Raw genomic sequence first — 21286 nt, 5'->3', positions numbered from 1 at the left:
ATTTGTTTTTTTTTTAATTTTTAATTTTACTTAATGGTTAAGGAAGTGATTATTAATAAAATTATATATATTTTAAATATTTTCTTAATGATTAAAAATGTTAAAAAAATAAAAAATAGTAATAAAAAAATAAAAAATTTAAAATATAACATGATTGGTAAAGGAGGAGTAAACCGGTCAGAAGGGTATCATTACCCTCTCTCTCACTCTTTCTTTCGCACACGTTCTTTCGGTTTCCTTCGTATTCAGCACTTTCATGCAGAGTTAACCGCTGCTTGTTTTTGTAAATCAATCGTTGATCCTTTTGTCTTTCTTCGAAAGTCCCCATTCTGGGATCGGAGAGAGCCAAACATATATATATTTTGCAACTATACTGCAGGTCTCTCCCTCACTCTCACCCTTTCTTTTTCCTTGATTTTGGTTTTCCTTTTTTTTTTTTTTTTTTTGCCCTTGGTTTCCGTTTATGTAAAGGGAATGTAAAAGCTGGTTAGTATGGTGTTTCTGCCATTAACTGTGCCGATAAAACCCTTTTATTTGTTTAATTATCAGCGTTTCAACATGCATTTTATGTGCACCTATATATCTATGTATGTATTTTTGGGAGATTTTTCCTTCGAGTATTTTCAGTCGAAACAAACAGAGTCAGTGAAGGCCGAATTTCTGTTTCTGAAATTGTTACTGTTCTGAGATTGGTTCTCATATCTTTGCATGAAGAGAATCTGAATATAAGCCAAGACCATTCATGCTCAAATTTCATTGTTAGTTTTACTTATCATTTCGAAAGAACTTGTCATCATTATTAGTTGGTGTGGAATGGCTACAATATCGATATTATGTATTTATTTTGTTCCTGCACGAGAGTGTCTGAATTTTTTTTTTTCGTTGAATCGAGAGTGTCTGAATTTTAATTCGCAAAGATTTCCATTAGATTCATGAATCAATCGTTCTTTTGCTATTGATATTGCTTTTGGCTAATACCGATGCTATACTAATTACAAAGATCATAAAATTTTGACAAACCCATTGGTCAGTCCTCAAGTTATAGATCTTCGTGCTTTTCATTTAGTTTGATTTCTTCGGTCGCTTGGTTGGCTTGGTCTAGCTTATAGTGTCGGTTTTTGAAGTCAGAATACGAGCATCATTACTAAATTGACATCTATATTAACTCTTGGTACTCTACTGCTTCTATGGTCCAGAAGTTGCAACAGATATGAGGCAGTTATGTTAATTATATCAGATTAGGATCGCTTTTGTCAGCAGGTTTGGTTGACACAATTGATTAACCAGAAAAGTTGATAGTTAAATGGGAAGCTGGTTTCTGTGAATAATCTGATATTTCAATTCTAACAGGTTGCCACTTTGAAGAGGCGATCCATGTTTCTTTGTCTTGTGAAGTATGATGGTGATACGCATATATTCAGTTTATGTTGCTAGAAAATGTGATATGGTTAAATGTTTCATCTTTTTATGTCTCTTATACAGCTTTCCATCAAGTAATTCTCGTATGCCTACTTAAAGAACTAAAAAAAGAAGAAGAACAAAGAAGTCCTTCTGGTTCATATAACTTTCAATTTATTGATACCTCTTACTTATAAAAAAAAACTTTAAATTTATTGTTACATATATTGCTGAAGGAAGGCTTATCGTGCTTCTTCATATTATCAAAGTATTATAAAAAACTCAAATTATGGTTCAATTCTTGAGCCTCGGTTGATCAATTTCTTCTTTATCGAGGAGTTTAGGGAGTTTATTCTAGATGGGATTTTTTCCACGTTCTACTTTCTTACAATTTTTTTTTCCTTTTTACCCTTGGTCACTAGGTCTGTGCCCACATAACCCTCTGTGTGTATGTGCTCAGGCCTCAGAAGGTTATAGTAGTGGCAATAAAGTTTTCCCCAGGGTATCTGTAAGTAATGGGGTTCTTGACAGGACATGGGGACTTTAAAGTAAAGGATTCTTGACAAAACAGGGAAATTTCTTTTAGGGCTCTAATCCATAGTACCCTGATATTGTTTATTTTCCCATTATCGTGATTATTGAATTTTACAGCACATCAAGGAAATCGATGGAGTTTGATAAAGAGCAGCATGGTGTCCCTGGAAGTGTTCCTGAATATGGTGCAATTTTTATGTTGAGCAGTGCTACCAAAAGAGAGTGTTTCAGACAGAGACTAGTTGGCGTTCCAGCTTTTCTAGGTCACTTTGTAAAGCATGTTAAAGCTGGAATGATTTTGTTTTTGTTTGAATATGAGAAGAGAAAACTTCATGGAGTTTTTCGGGCATGCTCCGATGGTGCAGAGAATATTGTGCCCCATGCATTCCAATCATCCAGGAAGCAATTCCCAGCACAGGTGTGGACATCGATATCTTTCTTGAGTCCATTTCTTTTAGGGCCAATAGTTTTTTCATTTCTCCTTTTAAAGTATTAGTAGGGAGCAGGATTTTAGGAGTTGTTTTGTGCCCCAAATTTTAGTTCTAAACTGTTTTTATTATTTTCTCAGGTAAAATTCACTCCTATTTGGAGCTGTAGACCACTTATTGAAGCTGAATTTCGTGATGCGATAAAGGAAAACTACTTTTCAGCTAAGAAGTTTAACTTTGGGCTGTCTGAAGAGCAGGTCTGCTCCCTTCCTATCAAATTCAGAATTCAATGAAATCAATTTCTGAAGTATTTTATTGATGCCTTTTACTATGTGTTTTTTTAGGTTCATAGGCTTCTATGCTTGTTTAGTTTGAGAAAGGTAACAGATGACCTACCTCAAAGGAGAACAAACGAAATTAAAGTTGCAGGTGCATGTACTATGGGTAAAGTCATGAGATATGATAATGGTGGGGTTGTAATGAGTGATAATATAAACGATCGGGATTATTCTGATGATTATCACATACTGGTTGTTTCGACTGATGACACTTGGAAATCTTCTGGACGCATTGGAAGAGAACATGACGAAGGCAGGTTTGCAAAGATTCATGGAGTGGAGAATAAACCTGAAGTTTACACTGAGCCTCGACCAGTTACCTTGGATGAGTATTTTGGGGACTCTTTGGCTAATGTTGGAAGGGATGGAGGCAGATTTGCCATGTGTGAGAGAACTGGGAGTGAATGTACCTTGTCTATTGAGCATGGACAAGTTCCTGATCATGGCAGGTTTGCAAAGACTAACAGACTAGCATGTGAGCATGATATGGACAAAGAATTTGTGCCACCCTTTCCAACTGAGCACCGTACTGTATCTCAACCTAACCTTCATAGATCCATCTACTCCAACAAGTTCATTTGGGAAACAGACTCTGGGGTTCAAGATCAAATCGGTACACATTCCACGTTCTCTGGCTCAAGTGAGCCACAAATTTCTTACCCTTTACCTTCAACATTGGGTGGAGATGCAATTGGTACGAGTACACACCCTTTTGACCCTGACCTTCCCGGTATTAACTCAAGTTACTCTTCATCTTCTGCAATTGTTCGCAGCTCTCATTCATTTCAAGAATGTACTCCCCCCCCTTACAGGATGCATGCTGGGAATCTCATTTCTTCCCCGAAAAACCAATCCTATTTTTTATCAGATTGTATGAAGAAATGTCCATATGATAGTTCTGGTTTTGGGAACCATGCTCCTTTTTCTACCCCCAAACGTAATGAGGATTTTAACTATAGGACCAGTCTTCCTTTCTCTGGGGCTTCTTATTCTGAAAGCTTGGCCACAGAATTTCCTAGAAATCAAAGTTTGGAGGACCTTTCTTTTTCATGGTGTCCAGCTGGTTTGACTTTATCAGAGACTAGGAATAATGGGAGTGAAACCAAGGGTCCTCCATCTTATTCTTCCAGTCCCAGTATCTACCCTTTTGATTACAGCTTTCCCGTAAAGTCACAGGGGAAGCTTGAGCATGAAGGTGTCCGACGGGAAGAGAAGAACAAATGGTATACTAGTAATATTCCCTTGTTGAATGATGGTCAAGTCCTGTTGCATGGTTTTGATTGCTCTCCTGAACATAAGAGTTTGCACCACCATGAATCAAAATCACTAAATCATGATCGCAACTCTTATTCTTATTCTGAAAACATGCCTTCTATCTGTGAGAAGAGCATGAATAGTGTGTTTTCTCGTTTAGCTTCGTCATCGTATGTATGTGAACAGGGAAATGGTGATGACGTTGGCCATGAGGAATTTCACGGGGATAAAGCAGCAGATGATGTCATGGCAATGCTTCGTCAGAGTCGGTGCCGACAGGCAAAGATAAAAAAGTATGGTATCTACACTTCGCCTAACTTTGATTACAGCTTTCCTGTAGAGTCACAAGGGAAGCTTGAGCATGAAGGTTTGCAGCATGAAGAGAAGAACAAAGCATTTGCTGGTAATATACCCTTGTCAAACGAGGGTCAAGTCCAGTTGAAAGGACATGATTATTCTCTCAAGCATTGGGGCATGTACCAGCATGATTCAAAATCACTAAATCATGATGTCAACTGTTATCAGTATTCTGAAAATGTGTCTTCTGGTGGCGAAAAGAGTAGGAATAGTGTGTTTTCTCGTTTAGCTTTGGCCTCAGATGTATATGTAAAGGAAAATGCTGACGTTGGCCACAAGGACTTTGATGGGGATAAACCAGCAGATGAAGTCATGACAATGCTACCTCAAAGTCCCTGCCAATGGGCAAAGCACGGAAAGCCTAGATTGTTGGTCAAGCGATATGATGTCGAAAACTTTGGAAATAAAAAACAATCAACCTTTTACCCCGAGTGGGAAAGGGATTGCCAGGAAATGAACTTAAAGGAGATGAAAATGAATATTACTTCAACTGAGAATGTCAACCAAACTCATGTTGAGGGTACTTCTGTGGATTTCAAGAATCCGAGTGCAGGAGGGACACCATATAGGGATTTCAAACGTCGGAGTGAAGTTCAGGAAATTCATAATGATTCAAAGGGTAGAGTCTGTGATGAAATTGCTGGGAGTGATGGCTTGTCAGGTGAGCAGTGCAAAAGAAGAAAATTGATTAGGCCAAACTTCAGTAAGAGTACGGATGTATTACAACAAGAAAATTCAGTAAAAAGTAAGGATAAAACCAGAAGTTGTGAGGAGTTGGTTGGAAGTGAGGATAAGGAAAACAAGTTATCCCAAAGTGTCAAAAAGTTACATGTGATTGGTCCAATCAGTGGTGAGAATAAGAATATTGATACTGATGTTGAAAGAGGTTCAAACTGTGTAGGAGAACCAAAAGCAGGAAATTGTGAGGGATTCTTTAGACTTGAATGTGAAAACGGAAAAGGGCCTTCACAAGATGCTCTTGAATGTGAAGACAAAAAGGAGTCTTCTCAAGAGGCTGGCATCCACAGTGCTTGTGAAGGCAAGAGTCATAATGATGAGGATGGCTTGGAAATTAAGGATCCCATTGCACATCAGTTGTCACTAGGTTGTCTGATACCTGCCACTTCATCTACACAGTCATTTATAGGAAGAAAAGAAGAAATTTATCAAATAGTAAGAAATGCCCACGAACTTTGTCCTGTCACTGGTGGCATTGCCTCTGGTAACACAATGAACAGCTTAAGCAGTCGGATTTCTACGATGCAAAGGGTACTAGAGGAATCGATGTACATCAGTCCAGAAGAAGGTAAGAGAAAAAACCAGCAGTTGGCTTTGGGATCCATTGCCAAACAGTCTTAAGTGTCTTGTGAAAGTTTCAGGTGCTTCAATATTGGTAGAATCATCAACATTTTTTTTTTTTGGGGGAAATTTTGTGTGGATAGATATTGGCCTACTCTTGACAGAGGCAAAGACTGTGAAATGGAATTTCATAAAAAAATTTAAGAGTAGGAATGAAGTTCTCCTCAACATAGAGTCACCAGATTCAAGGCATCACAACACGAGCTTGCTGATATTGGTGCAAATGATAAAAGCAATGGGGAAGTAAAGCTGTTTATGGAATATTCTATCATTCAAATTGAAGCATCTGAAATGTTTGACTGAGGCTTTAAACTACAATGCTGAATATTAAAGGAAGAGATGCTGTTGTTTGTGTATAGAATAATTCTTCTTCACACTCTACTGTGTGAAGAAGCCCCAGCACACCTAACGTGCTGGGGTGAAAAAAATAAAAAATAAAAAATTTCTTTACAGTGTGCTGCGGCTTCCGGCTGTTCCCCAGCATTTCTCTTGTGTATATAAGACTGCGGTTTCGTATGTGGCCTGAATTAACAAAGTCATCTCTGCAGCTATAAAGCATATCCAGCGGTTGCTCACTTTGTAGTTGGGTTGATACTTTTGTAGTCTTACTGCTGGTAGGACCTTTTCTTTTTAGGTTTCAGAGATTCTTTTGGTTAATGCTACAGCTTCAGATACTAATGATTTCCCTTTTAAATTTTTTGATTGATGAAGGGATTTGATTCTAAGCCCGATGATTATTCTATTTTTACTCTTTTTTTCATTTGGATTACCTGATGGACTGTTCTAGCTCTGGGTGGGTTCAAATATTAACTGTTGATAAAATCATTTATCTATTAATATGATTAAAAATTATAAAATAATAAATAAGAGCAGCATTGTTCCTTCTACTATAAAAAAGAAAAAAAATTATTAATCATTGCATTTTCATTATTATGCTTAAGTTATATAAAAAAAATTATTTATTATTTACTTTTTTTTAAAAAAAAAAAAAAGAGGACGGGACCCCAATTTTATTGATTGTCCTCACTTGTGGCGGAGGGAAACCGTGGTTACAAGTACGACACCTGGGATTTACATAAGCGCTAAATCTAGAAAAAGAACCCAGGCATCAAAATCAGTATAACCATATAGATTACACGGCCTTAAATAAGATACATAACCTACATCCGAGCTAGCCAAAAGAGGGGCACCTGCAAAAAAACCCAGTACACAAGGCAAACAGAGACGCAAATAACTTGAGAACAACGAGAGACAAATAAATAACGAACAACAAACCTGGCACGAAGCTTATGATATCCTCAGGTAGGGCATACCCAGCTTGTCCATGCGGAGAAAACCCCTTACCCGGCTAGGCAGCATGTGAATGTCATCCCAATCAGAGTTCAACCCTTCCGCCCTACACTTAGCTAGAAAGTCAGCCACGACATTACCTTCACGAAAGATGTGATTCACTGTATACTCCAGGCTATTCAGATGTTCTTGTAGCTCCTCCCAGAAATCTTCTAAATACCAAATGGGGCACTTATTCTTTACAATCCAATTAACCACTAGTTGAGAGTCGGTCTCTATTTGGACCCGATAAAATCCAAGCGCGTGGCATCTGCGAACACCTTCCAAAAAGCTTTTGAGTTCAGCAAAGTTATTGGTACCCAAACCCAAGGGAATAGAATAAGCCATAAGTAATCTTCCATCCTCATCTCGAATAACACCCCCAGCGCCAAAGGTGCCAGGGTTCCCGAAACTACGTTATTTTCAGAAAAATGTTATGCATAAGTTATTATTCATTTTTATATTCCACAATTATAATTTTTTTTATTGAGTGTAAAAGTATTTTTAATGTGGTAAATAGAGAATAATTTTTCTTTTCATAAAACCTTGCTTTAACAGTAATTAATACATACATTTGGTAGACAAGGACTGTCTTACGGTTAAGTGAATAATTTGAAGTTTTATTTTTTTTTTAATCTCTTCCCGACAAGACAATGGCAACAGCCTCGTGCGCATGTTTTTTGATGTCATGGGTGAGTACGACGAGAACAACGTAGGGATGAAGGCCGAGGCTTGTACCCGTTGCCTCTACTCACAGAGTAACACCTCGGTGCCTTGGGCTGGTTCAGACTATGGCCGATCACGGATCCCACTAAAATCCACGGTAAGGCAGAACCTCGAACCTGAACAATCCCTACCGTTCCGCTCGCTCTCATTGCATTGGATGAAGTCCGTTGCTAGTTAATTCCAACGGCGAGAAATGCTACGAAACCTCCGGACACGTCGGCGGCCACGGTACGGCGCCCACATTTGCGCCGTCATCTCAGCTCTTCTCCTCCTCCTCTCGGTCTCTCTCCTCCACAGCCGCCTCTCTCACTCCCGATCTCAACCCGACCACCGCCGCTACTTCCCCGACTCCCAAAACGACATCGATGTCGACTCAGACCCCCTCGTCGCCGACACACAAGAAGATGGGGTTGCCACCTCTGAGGACAAAATCGACGAGCTCGATTTCGTCGAGGAAGATCAAGGACAGCAGGACGAGGCGGAGGATGAAGAAAACGACCAATCGGATCAAATTAGGGTTTCCGGGTATTTCTTCGACCATCTCAGTGGTGCCATCAGGAGGGCTATCAACAAGCGCTCGATCGACGAGTGGGACGACGATCGTTTGGGGTTGGTGATAGGATCGAGCGTGGATGATCGGAGTAAGGCCGCGTTTGGCTCCGACGACGTGCCGGTGGACGAGACGGTGCGGCGGAAGGTAACCGAGGTGGTTTCTATCGAGGACGCGCTGTTGGTGAAAGCGACTGGCCGTGGGACCGCCTCGCCCTTGAGGGAAGGATGGGGGGATTGGTTCGATAAGAAGAGCGACTTCCTGAGGAGGGACAAAATGTTCAAGTCTAACTTGGAGGCATTGAACCCTTTGAATAATCCGATGCTTCAAGACCCCGATGGTCTTGGGGTCACCACGCTGACAAGAGGCGACCGGTTGGTCCAGAAATTGTGGCTGAATGAGTTCAGGAGAGTCCCGTTTGTGGCGAAGAAGCAGTTGAGTGTTTCGGAGGTGAATCGGAAATTGAAATCCGAAGAAAACCACATTGGTGTTAACGTGGCGAATAAGGAGAATGATGGCAGTCTAAATGGTGATGGTGGAGAATCGGGACTAAGAAGTGAGATGAAGAGGGCGGAGCGTAGGACTTTAGAGGAAAATGTAAATGTAGATAATGGATTGAATGGTAGGAAGATTATCAATACAAACGATGTGCTTTCGAATCTTTCTGATAAGAGGGAAAGTAAGAGAGCAGAGCATAGGATTTTAGTTGAAAATATAGGAAATGGATTGGATGCTAATAGAATTATTGATTCTAATGATAGATATTTGAGTTCATCCAATAAGATTGGTAGGTTGGATAACGTGGATGATGAGTTTTCGGGTCATATATATGCAGACGGAAAAAGATGGGGTTACTTTCCTGGTTTGCATCCACGTCTTTCGTTTTCAGATTTCATGGATGCGTTTTTCAGGAAGGAGAAGTGTGATATGAGAGTTTTTATGGTGTGGAATTCGCCGCCTTGGATGTATGGTGTGCGGCACCAGCGGGGACTTGAGAGTTTGCTTTCTCAGCATCGAGATGCCTGTGTTGTGGTGTTCTCAGAGACCATTGAGCTTGATTTTTTCAAATACAGCTTTGTGAATGATGGGTATTTTTTCCATATTGCTGTTTTCCTTACATCTCTCTGTTGGTTTGGTTTCCAACCTAAAAGTCTTTTATTTTTGTTTTTATAAGTTACAAAGTTGCTGTTGCCATGCCAAATCTTGATGAATTGCTGAAGGATACACCGACCCATGTATTTGCTTCTGTCTGGTTTGAATGGAGAGAGACCAAGTTTTATAGTACTCACTACAGTGAGCTTGTCCGTCTTGCCGCTCTCTACAAGTAAGCATGCTTCGTTATATATATATATTTTCATATCAGGTACTGAATTTTCAGTAATTTTGTTTATAGAGTTTCTTAAGTCCATTTTGGAGTATCTACCATGAAGGCTTTGGTTGGTTTCTATTTCAGTTAACATGAAGATTAGATGAACATATACATGGGAAATGTAGTATGGCCCTTTTTTGAAAAATTATGTATGGAAAATTTTGTTTAAAGCCCAAAGTGGCGCTACCCAAGTTAACTGGAAGTATACAATAGGGAACACCCAACTCTTAATTCTATTGCCATCTTCTTGCAATCTTGAAATGTCGGAGAATTGCGTTTCCACCAAATACACCAGATCAGACACAAGGAGGCAATCTTCCAAGCCTTGGAGTTCCAAATACACTTCAATGACTCATACTATTTTGCCAACATGCCAACATGTCCACCACCAATTGGGGCATGACCCTATCAATCCCGAATGTGTGGAAATATTGATGCATTGTGACTTGGGAAAGGAATGATGTAAAACAGAAGGGGGAAAAACACTAGGGGGGTCATGCATATGATGATTAGATGAATACAACCTTATAGTCATTGTAAAACTGAATAATCTCTGAATCTGCTAAATTTAATGTAATTCTGGATGGAGCGCCTTAGATTAAAACATGTGTTTTACATGAAGAACCATCTTAAACTATTTTCATAACCCGTTGAAGTGTATTGATATGAGAAGCAGAGGCATACCGTGGAAGGGTTGGTTATCCAGTGAGTGAGTCTTTGAGTTTATTTCCAGTTTCCTATTAGTAGAAAAAAATAGGTTAAATGAGAAAATCGGACCAGTTCACAAAAGACACTTGATTATTAAGTCTTCTAGTTCCTGCAATGAAAAACGAAGGTTAAGTGAAATAAATGCAGAACAAATTATGAACTGTCAGATACACATTACATAATCACATTTAGGAAAGTTCACGTGACTAAACTTTCCTTAACAAACTTTCATTGATGTAATTGCCTGTAATATAATTGCTTTTACTTATTAGGGGAAAAAAGGGAAGTTCATCTGAATAATTCTACCTTGAGGTTGAAGGTTTGGAACTAAGGGCTATGATTCGGACATTAGAACAATACTAGTTTTATGGTTGTCGATTCATTAATGTTCTACTTGGAACTCACTATGTAGAAGTATCTAGATAATTTCATTACTGATAAACCACATTCCCTTGGACATCTGAGTCAGATTTCCGGTTAAAAGTACTTTTTTCGTCAGAAGCGGGATGTATATACTTAGACTAAAAAAGTCATTTTATAAGTTTGTTTAGGAATGAACATACTTTGATAAAACTAATGTGATTTCACTTGAGACTTGATTGTGCTCAGGCTAGACACCTGCCCAAGGATATGTTTAAAATGTCTATTTTTTATTATAAATTGGTATCAGAATAAAAGAATATATCTACCCATCAAAAAAATAAATAAATAAAAGCATATATCCTTATCAAGAAACTGACGCTATTAATTAACTTCACCGGTGCTAAAGGTGAATGTTGGTTCATTGGGTTAAGTGCCGTTCTTAAAATAGAATTCAACCTTATATATATAATTTATATATATTTGTTTTTCAAATAAAAAAGAAATTTAAACCGAGGTTGATTAAACAACTTTTGAGGCAAAAAGTTTCTTCATAACTTTCTACTTTATTGTCAGGAGAGAGGAAATGGAAATGTTTTCCTTCATTTTATGTGTTTGGTTATCAGTAAGAGATGCCATTCCCACCAGCAATTACGGAAAAGAGGCTTTCATGCCACTTTCCTCTAAGAAGTTTTTGACAATAAATGAGTTTCATATTATGTGTGCTTTTTGGGAGACTGCCTTTTTTACTGCTTTCTGAGATGCAAGAAGACATAGTTTTCCCTTCTGCATGTTGAGGAGGAAATTATTCGTGGTTGTTGAATTCTTAGGTGGTGTCAAATTTTATCTGCTAATACTGAACAAGTTATTATTGTTGGATCTTTGTGATATCCTTTCTAATTTTCTTGATGCTGGTTTTTGTCCATCTGTTATTATTTGAAATAGACTGTATCATTCATTTGTAACTTTAGCATTTATGTTGCCAAGTATTTTTTTTTCAAGTTAAACAATTATTTCTCTTTTGCTTTGTTGTCCAGATATGGTGGAATATATCTTGATTCTGATATCATTGTTTTGAAGCCGTTATCTGTGCTTAATAATTCTGTTGGTATGGAGGATCATCTCGCTGGAAGTTCTTTGAATGGCGCTGTGATGGCATTTAGAAAGCACAGGTACTATCAAAATATCCAAAACACATTCTCCAGTGATATGAATTCATTTGATAGTTTAGTTGAAATAATCTTTTATTGCACTTGTGTTTGTTTCTTCCCCTTCTTCACTATCAGGTGGATGGGTTTAATGATCAGAAACCATGCTACTTTCTATGTTTTGTTTGTTAATGTTGCTTTGCACTGAAATCTGCCTTAAGTTTGGGGGGAAAGAAAGCATTGAATCAGAAGATTTATAGGATTGCTTTCATTACTAAAGTTTTCTTCTGTGCATGGTTTCGGGTTTGCTTTGTGATACATTTTGTTCTTATTCTATTCTGTTTCTCAGCATCTCATTTAGTTGAAATAGCTTTGTGAAAAAGGTTGATGAGAACGAGCTTAGGGCTATTGGGAAATAATTTGTATATGAATAAAAAGAAAGACTTAAGTTTGAGGTGTCAGACATGGAACTGATGTTTTCTTCATATATTTTAACAGCATTTTGTATGTGATAGTTTGTTTCTTTGGATTATACTTTGGAAGTTTGTATATGATATTTCCTCCCCTTTCCATGTAGTCCCTTCATAATGGAGTGCTTGAGAGAATTTTATATGACATATGATGATTCACGTTCGAGATGGAATGGGGCTGATCTTTTGACAAGAGTTACAAGGAAGTTTTTGGGTGAAGAGAATGTATCCACTAAATGGCTGGAATTGAATGTGCAAGATTCTTTCATTTTCTTCCCTATCAGTTCTCAGAATATCTCAAGGTATATTTCTGAATTCCATACCAACTTATACGTTTTAGTGCATATAAGTTGAGGGAATTTACAATCCAGACAAACTTTAAGAGAAAAGACAAATCAAAAGAAATTTTTTTAGTTGTAGCCTCTAAAAAATTGAGTTTCTAGATAATCTTTTCATGAAATACTCGTATACTTTTAGATGATATGGGCACCTAGACCCTTAGCCTTAAGGTGCCATTTGGATAGTGAGTTGAGATGAAAGTTGAATAAAATATTGTTAGAATATTATTTTTTAATATTATTATTGTTTTGGGATTTGAAAATGTTGAATTGTTTATTATATTTTGTATGAGAATCAGAAAGTTGTAATGATGAGATGAGATGAAACACTTTCACTATCTAAACGGGGCCTAAATCTTAAACCGTGCTGCTGGCCTGTTAGATGTGTGAATTGGGTAAGTGCATTGTTCTTGCTTGCTGCACAATTTTCTGCTTAATTTTTAAAACTTTCTCCACTGCTACCCCCCCAACTCCCTGTTTGGTTAATTTTATTTTATTTTTATCAGTAAATGAGAGCTTTATTAGGCTCTTGGTTAATGGTTGAGAAAGTTTTAACTATTACAATTACTATTACTTTGGGTAACATAATTGCTTATAAATTTCAGCTGAATCTATAGACATGCCAAAGTGACATCCTGGTACGGGGTATATGTCCTATGCTGTTTCCCGACCATACTGAAAGTGGGGCAAAGCTGCTTTGCACTATATTTTGAAGTTTTGCACTATATAGCACCTCCGGGTGGGAATCATAGAGGATCTTGTTGAAGTCCACGAATAAATTATACTTGTCTATGTTATGCAAATTGGATGGAGTTGGGAGTTACATAATGCTGTGGAAGTTGTTAGGCTGATGTGCAATGGGTAACCACTTTATATGTTTTTAAAAAGTTAAAAAATAAAGTTAAAAATAGCACCTCCGGGTGGGAATCATAGAGGATCTTGTTGAAGTCCACGAATAAATTATACTTGTCTATGTTATGCAAATTGGATGGAGTTGGGAGTTACATAATGCTGTGGAAGTTGTTAGGCTGATGTGCAATGGGTAAACTCCTTGATTTCACTATCCGTAATTAGTAAAGGCAAATTTAGTATCAATACTTACTGATAGAACCTTACTTAAAATGTGTACACAGCAAAAATTTTCTTATTGTTTGTAATCGATTTTATTCTGACCATTGAAGCCTTCATGGGAAAAATAAAATTACAGTTTCCTTACTTTTTTTTGTACAGCTCTGGTGGTGTCATGTCAAATATGTTGTATTTATGCAAGATGTTGAAGGTGACAGTTTGCCTAGTTTGTACTTCCAAAAAAAAAAAAATAGTTTGCCCTGTTTGTAAGGTCCCTGGGTATATTGGAGAGTGGATCCTAGGGAGAGGGTTTAAGAAATTTAAAGTCTTACCCCCTTTGTTTAGTCTACTAACTATGGCGTTTTCTTTACTTTGATGATGGCTACTGATGTGCTTAATAATGATAATCCCAAGTAGTCCTGCTTAACCAGAATAGAACCTTCGTATGCTTGATGATGAAGTTTGAGCAGAATGGAAGTTCCCAATTGCTGATAAAGAAACACTATGGACTCCATTTTTACTGCTGTTCTCTTCAATAATTATGGCATTTGATTGAGACTATCTCGTTGACATATCATCCCTTGTATAAATCAGGCTAACTGGCATATGTTAATACTTTACATAGAAACTCTGAAACAGTACCTTGTGTTGATGATTTTGTCCATTTTTAAACAAGTTGTGCAGCATGTTCACCTGGATCTCAAATTCTTCCTTGTTTATTGCTTAACCTATTTGAGCTGCAAACAGATACTTTGCTACACCGGAAACTGAGACCGAGAAAGCTCAACAGGATGCTTTGTTCAAAAAGATTATGAATGAGTCGTTGACTTTTCATTTTTGGAACAGCTTGACATCTGCCCTCATTCCAAGGCCCGACAGCCTTGCAATTAGGCTTATTGATCAACCCTGTATCCGATGTTCTGATGTATTGTGAAATTCACACAAGACTGTATTTGCCTAGAATCTGGTCAAAATAGAATGCAGCAAATAGCAACCAAACTCATTGAAGCATCCATTTCCCAGCTGTTTCTTGAGAAATCTGAGGCTTTGAGTTGTATCAGTCGTCAAAGCCTAGGTTGGGAAGGTGAACAGCAGCCATACTCATGTACATGTGGAAAAATTGGCTCTCCCTTGTGCTGATACAAGATCAATCATCCTTATCTAGAATAAAACTTTAGTCCTATTCGTTGCTGAGCAGGCTGTTTTTAATTTAGTACTCATCTTCGCCTACCTCAGTCTTCTATGGTTGATACAATGTTTCATCGAGCTAAATTTGTATGCGATTTATATTTTTATTCCATTGATTGAAAGATTTTTTTTTTTTCCGTTCATATCAATCAAAGAGAATATTTCACAGGTGAATATGGAAATGTGGAAAGATGTTTCATGAAGATTTCTTTTTTTATGATACATACTATCTCCTTGGACTTCTGATTTTTATGTTGATGTTCTTCTTTAGGTTGACAGAGTCTTGAGCGTAGCAGTAATCTCTGAACCTAAGACCCAATAGAAGACACATAATGGCTGCAATCTATGTTTGTAAACAGAAAAACTCTGTTTTTTTCCCCAAAAATTCTATCTTTAATCTATGCATCTCTTACACCAAAACAACCTAAAAAAAATATATTTCTTTAAAATATTTGATCCCCATTTCTGGATTAATAAAAACTAAACTGTCCTGTTTGATTGTTAAACTCATTTGAGTTTAATTTAATTCAGCTTAATTTTAAGTTAAGTCTAATATCTAAATATTAAATTTTCAAATTAGTCAATTCATATCGACTCAAAATTTCGTTGGATTCTAACCTTTTTTAATTTTTTTATAAATATATCTAAATTTATCTTAATATTCAAATACATTTAAATTTATCTTAGGTGGACTCTACTAAATTCACTCTATCATCTCAATTTACTATTATTTATAAAAAATTCAATTCAGTTTAATTCAACTCAACATCCAAACGCAACTTAAAAATATGTTTGAAGTTTTTGTTTTCATACTTTCCATCGATTCACTTTCTTTTTCAAATTACAGTAGAAATATGTTTAAAAGATTTTTTTCAAGCTATACATATTATCCTGATTATTATTATCTTTAGAAAATTTGATTGAAGTATACTATGAGTGGACAAATTTTGGAAAGGAGAGTGACGTTGGTTTAGAAAGCTGTGATACCATGAATAAACGAGTTCACTGCTGAAGAATGACAATCGTAATATTCTAACAACTACATCCGATAGCATGTCCTTGCGGACCATGACCTTGGTCGGCAAGCTTCTCGAAGTTGAGAAAGGTAGGTGGGGGGGCCGAGACAGTCAACTGAAGTGTTATCGCGTTGACTGAAATAAATAAGCCCACTCTCTCCGATACTCTGATCGACGACTTCAACAAACCCCTCTCAACATTTGCCACAAAGAAGCAGCTCATCCAGGTATACGGTATACTTTATAGTCTCTCCCTCTCGTGTTGGCTTACACTGACGTGTTATGATTTCTGGGATTTTGTTGAACTGCTAAAGACACTAGCTGCTATTAAAGAAACCGAATGCCTTTTCATGAAGTTCTTTAAACTAGGTTTACTAGCACCATTACTGTGATTACAACTTTTTATGAATTATTTAGTTCTCAGAATAAGTTTTGACTTTGAGTTCTTTCATTGAGTACTTCTTCAGGATCTGTTTTCTGTCTTCTGGCCACAAAACCTCATTACAAACTAAATGAGGGGAGTTCATAAAGGGTAAATTTTGGTCTGATCTGGTTGTTCCATTGGCAATTTCTTTTGCGGAGAAGTTTGACACGAATATGATTTAAGAACCCATATATCGTTTTCCATTATAAATAATGGGTTAATGCTGTTGTAACATTTGGTTTGCTGCTGAAAACATCTCTTATGACATGAAATTTTACTTATTTTAACTAAATAAAAGTTATATTGAACATTTGATTTTTCCATTTTAGTTTCTTTTACGCTGTATAAATTTGTTTTTATTGGATTTTGATGTCCGCAGAGTATTGATAATTCTTATACTTCTGTTGGCGAAGCATGCAACTGTTTTTAAATGATTTTCAAGTTTTCGTGTCGCAATCTATTGTTCTTATATTTTTTTGGTTAAGTTATCTATTGTTTTTATCTTGAACAAAATATTTGGGGTACCGGTTCCTTTCAAGAATTTCAGAATTCCAATTTTGGCTCCAGGATTCGGAAATCTGGCAATTACAATGAGTTATATGTCTAGCATTTCAGAAAAGTGAGGCATGCCTGTGGGTTGAGTTTGCTTAATGTATCCCCATCAGGCAGCTACTTACTATTTATGTGAAAATGAATCTTTTGAGTTTTAAATGAGATCTTAACTATGAAGTGATTTGGTGTTGAAAATTACTGGATCTAGACAGAGATGTGTCAAATCGATCAAACCAGAGTCATTATACAATTATGTGTTACCGTAATTTTGTATTTTGAGTTTATACTTTCCTTGTGCGTCTGTGTGTTACTTTAGTTTTGTATATTGGATTTATACTTTACCTAAGATATGACTTTTCTGCTATAACAGTATATAAAGTTGCTGGTTTGTTATGCTACTTCGAAGATAAGTTGACAAGTCTTTGAACTGATTTATATGTTCCATTTGCCAAGGCAAGAAAAAAACACAAAATGATATGTTTGAATGGTTTTGAATTTTTTATTTTTTTTATGACGGGGGAACCACCCCACAGCAGAGACCTTAAGACTCACCCATGGAACCTAAACCCCATGAATTTTTAAAATGTTTGAAGTAATGATAATTTTCAATTGCATATTTTCCAGCACTTTGTTCAAATGGCTCGATCTTCACTAAATGAGATATCAGATTCTGGTGCTTTCACGAGAACTGCTTCAACATTCCGTAATTTTATTTCACGAGATCCAAAATCCCAATTTCCAGCAGAATTTGGAAGGTATCATCTTTACATATCATATGCTTGCCCATGGGCTTGCAGATGCCTTGCATACTTGAAGATCAAAGGACTTGACAAAGCCATTGGTTTCACGGTCTGTGCACTTTATGATAAGTTTCTAGGGGAGGCTTCAAAATTTAATGACTAAATCAATCTTGTCTATATGCTTATGCTCAGTCTGTCAAACCCAAGTGGGAAAGAACAAAGGAAACTGATGAGCATATGGGATGGGCTTTTCCTGCTTCAAAGACAGAGGAACCAGGAGCTGAACCTGACCCTTTGAACGGAGCAAAAAGTATTAGAGAGCTTTATGAGCTTGCTAGTAAAAGCTACACTGGAAAGTACACAGTTCCTGTATGTTACCAACATGAAGTGCCCCTTCTCTCATCTGCTATCTTTTACTTTTTGTGGGAGTTGCAAATAGATGTTTAAACTCTACCGTTTTATTGGTTTTTGCTCTATGACAGGTACTATGGGATAAGAAACTTAAAACTATTGTTAATAACGAGAGTTCGGAGATAATTCGCATGTTTAATACTGAATTCAATGATATAGCAGAGAATGCAGCTTTGGACCTTTATCCTCCTCACCTGCAAGCCCAAATTGATGAGACTAACAAATGGATATACCATGGGATAAATAATGGAGTCTATAAATGTGGGTTTGCGAGGAAGCAGGGCCCTTATGATGAGGTATGTATTGTTTCATGACATGGTCATTTAGGTTATATGGGGGAATTGCTGTATTGTTTACATTCTGAAAGGATTCTTGCAATAGCTTTACTATTTTAAGTGTTCTAATTGATTCTTCCTTTGGCAGGCCGTGAAACAGCTGTATGAAGCATTGGACAAATGTGAGGAGATACTTGGCACACAACGTTACATATGTGGGAGCTCAGTGTGTGAAGCAGATATTCGATTGTTTGTCACCCTCATAAGATTTGATGAGGTAATCTATGTATTTCAAGCTACAATTGATGCCTATCAGAAAAATAAGCAAATCTTGTCATTGTCTGAATCATTTGAACAAAAAAACAAAAAAAAAAAAGCTGTGAGGAAATATCATAATTGGAAGTCGGCTGATGGCACCATCAAGCTTTCTTTCTTGGATTTTTTGGATTGTTTTTACTCTAGTTTGTAATCTTAAGGGTGTCCTTTAGTAGTTGTTCCTTTACTTTCTCTTTGCTTGATAAACATCTATTCTTCAAAGAAACCATCATATTCGTCCAAGGGTTTGTCTTCCCGTAACTTCCAAGTATAAGTAGATTTTCAGATGGGACACAGTAGTCTCAATGTCAGAAGTTTTCCTTATTCCTCATCCTCTAGGCAGCGAGGCATGTTAGAGTTCTAGAATATCTTCTAAAATTTGTAGTCCTCTACTGAAAATGTATCCTTTTGGATTGGAGTTTGAGATACAGATATTTTGTAGAAATTACTGCTCAACGAACAGATATTTCTTAACCGTGCTGCTTCCTTTTGGAATTAGCATCATTTGAGTGGTGTGGTCCAGGTCATTAAAAGTCGTTTTATGTTTCTAAATTTAGAGGACATCTTAGAAGCTTTACTAATATAATTAAAGAAATTACACTGGAGAACCAACACTTCAAGACGATACTAACTTTATGCCATCCAAGCTAGAAGTTTGCATTATTTGTCTTGTATGAAACTCTGGCATTTGTCTATACCAGATTCCTCAAGCATCTTAGAAATTTGAGTATTTTTGTTATGGCAATTGACAGGTTTATGCTATCCACTTCAAGTGTAACAAGAAACTGATATGTGAGTACCCAAATCTGTTCAATTACATCAAGGACATTTTCCAGATCCCTGGCATCAGTAGTACAGTCAACATGGAACTCATCAAGCGGAATTACTATGGAAATCTTCCTACTATCAATCCATTAGGCATAATTCCTGTTGGCCCAGGTATCGACTACTCTTCCCCTCATGACAGAGAGAAGTTTTCTGCATAGATTTTGTGTAATTGCAGTCAATAAGATGAAATGTCTGTATCTTGAAGTCACAAGATTTTCACTTTCATCTATCCAAAGGGAAAATAGAATCTTTAGAAGTTTGTGTGGTAGTAATTATTTTAGATAAATGCGATGATGAGTATATGACTGTGATATCCTCCAAGCGTATCTCTGTGTCCTCCATGCAGATTACTGTGATAGTTACATTTGTGCTCTCTCATATGATATTTTGCCATTATGGATGTAATGGTAGATATATGATTAGGAAAGTGGCACATAAATCATAACAGTCTCAAGAAGTTTTTAGGAAAACTTCAATAGAAGACACCCCAGTAATGGATAATATACAACCACTGCTTAATCTTGTCGTGAGGATTCTTCTGATTATTTTCCTTCTTTTTTTGGGTCTAAACCCAAGTACTTGAAATTGCGGCCACAGATGAGCATAGGGGGGAAAAAAGAAAAGAAAAGTTGATATCATGGGGATCCGAACATTTTCAGTCACTCTAGCAAGCACCGTTTGAACATCATTGAAAATTTGCAAAGACTCAGGAACATGATATTTTCAATATCAGAAAAAAAGTTTCCTTCCTGATTTTGCAACTCTGTTATTCGTCGTACGAATTCATCTCCATATACAGCACAAACACAAAATCTAATGGTAATCTACGACTGAAAGGGCTGCGTTTGCGTCATGGTTGTTGAAGGGAACTGAGACACACAGAGAGGGACAGCTGTGCCTGTTGGCACTGGGCCCGCTTTGTCGCGGTCCCACCGCTCGAGCAGAAACTCCGGACGGCCTCCATCTCGTCCGGACAGGCCAGCGAGACCAGGCACTGCGCCAGCGCCCGGTTAAGGTGCTTGCACGCCGCATCCCGAGCCGGACCGAGAGGCACCTTCCTGTGGCACTCCTCCAGCGCCCGCTGGAGCCGCTCGCACCCGTCCGACACCATCTTCTTCTACTTCTCCTCTTGTTGGTCCTCCAGATTTAGGGTTTTTTTTTTTTTTTGGTTACTGGTTCAGATTTCAGCATATCGTACTTCCTCACCGACACAGACTCCTTCACCTCCTCAATCCTCATCGACCTCCATGGTTTTTGCTTATTTTGGACCCTTTTTTTTAGTATGTTTAGATTATGAATTCAGTTACGATCATTTTTTTCTATTATTGGATTTTTTCTTTTTTCAAAAGAGTAGGGTGTTTTGTAAGCAATTAATAATATCTTTCTAAAAAAAATTAATAATATCTTTCCAAGCAAATATATACACACAACAAATGTTTGATTAAAGAAAAATTATAAAAATTATTTTATGAATTGATGTGACTTACTAGATACATGATAGATAATTTTTTACACCTAGAACACTAACAGTGAACTCAACAAAGTTATATTTTGGTCAAATTTTAACTAGATTACATAAAAATTTACTATAATAGACTCAACAAAACTACAATATTTTTAACTTTGATAATTTTCACTGACAAAATCTGTTGAGTCCAAATTGCTGGTCAAATATTATTTAGGCATAAAAAATTCCCTCTCCCTTGTGCTATTCGTTTTGTGAGAGCTCACAATTTTTGAAAATTTCTCTTCGTTTCAAAAGCACGAGGCACCCAAATCCCAAACTTAACGTGGCCAGTCTCC

At 37.1% G+C, this 21286-nt stretch overlaps 4 protein-coding genes across 6 annotated transcripts; 3 read left to right on the top strand and 1 right to left on the bottom strand.

The window, feature by feature from the left end:
* Positions 1-210: 210 nt before the first annotated feature.
* On the top strand, positions 211-6379 carry LOC109006454. 2 transcript variants are annotated; one of them, XM_018985737.2, is made up of 4 exons: positions 211-379; positions 2050-2350; positions 2501-2617; positions 2705-6379. In XM_018985737.2, exons 2-4 carry the CDS (start codon positions 2066-2068, stop codon positions 5666-5668), a joined length of 3366 nt encoding a protein of 1121 aa, XP_018841282.2. In that variant the 5' UTR covers positions 211-379; positions 2050-2065; the 3' UTR covers positions 5669-6379. The 2 variants fall into 2 exon arrangements, with proteins under 2 accessions (XP_018841282.2, XP_018841281.2); XM_018985736.2 differs by lacking the exon at positions 211-379 and having other exon boundaries at positions 463-2350.
* Positions 6380-7645: 1266 nt separating this feature from the next.
* Positions 7646-15033, top strand: LOC109006455 (uncharacterized protein At4g19900-like). Its single transcript, XM_018985738.2, has 5 exons — positions 7646-9361; positions 9448-9597; positions 11748-11882; positions 12436-12630; positions 14482-15033. Exons 1-5 carry the CDS (start codon positions 7917-7919, stop codon positions 14666-14668), a joined length of 2112 nt encoding a protein of 703 aa, XP_018841283.2. The 5' UTR covers positions 7646-7916; the 3' UTR covers positions 14669-15033.
* An 848-nt stretch (positions 15034-15881) lies between these two features.
* On the top strand, positions 15882-19794 carry LOC109006456 (glutathionyl-hydroquinone reductase YqjG-like). 2 transcript variants are annotated; one of them, XM_018985740.2, is made up of 6 exons: positions 15882-16165; positions 17539-17763; positions 17847-18023; positions 18137-18361; positions 18489-18617; positions 19408-19794. In XM_018985740.2, exons 2-6 carry the CDS (start codon positions 17551-17553, stop codon positions 19639-19641), a joined length of 978 nt encoding a protein of 325 aa, XP_018841285.1. In that variant the 5' UTR covers positions 15882-16165; positions 17539-17550; the 3' UTR covers positions 19642-19794. The 2 variants fall into 2 exon arrangements, with proteins under 2 accessions (XP_018841285.1, XP_018841286.1); XM_018985741.2 differs by having other exon boundaries at positions 15882-16172.
* Positions 19795-20215: 421 nt separating this feature from the next.
* On the bottom strand, positions 20216-20755 carry LOC109006457. The gene has a single exon (XM_018985743.2). It carries the CDS (start codon positions 20592-20594, stop codon positions 20334-20336), a length of 261 nt encoding a protein of 86 aa, XP_018841288.1. The 5' UTR covers positions 20595-20755; the 3' UTR covers positions 20216-20333.
* Between the last annotated feature and the right edge of the window lie 531 nt (positions 20756-21286).

Source organism: Juglans regia, chromosome 4, assembly GCF_001411555.2.
Source record: "Juglans regia cultivar Chandler chromosome 4, Walnut 2.0, whole genome shotgun sequence".
Lineage (NCBI taxonomy): Eukaryota > Viridiplantae > Streptophyta > Magnoliopsida > Fagales > Juglandaceae > Juglans > Juglans regia.
Note: the sequence above shows the minus strand (reverse complement) of the source record. Positions and strands in the feature narration are given on the sequence as shown.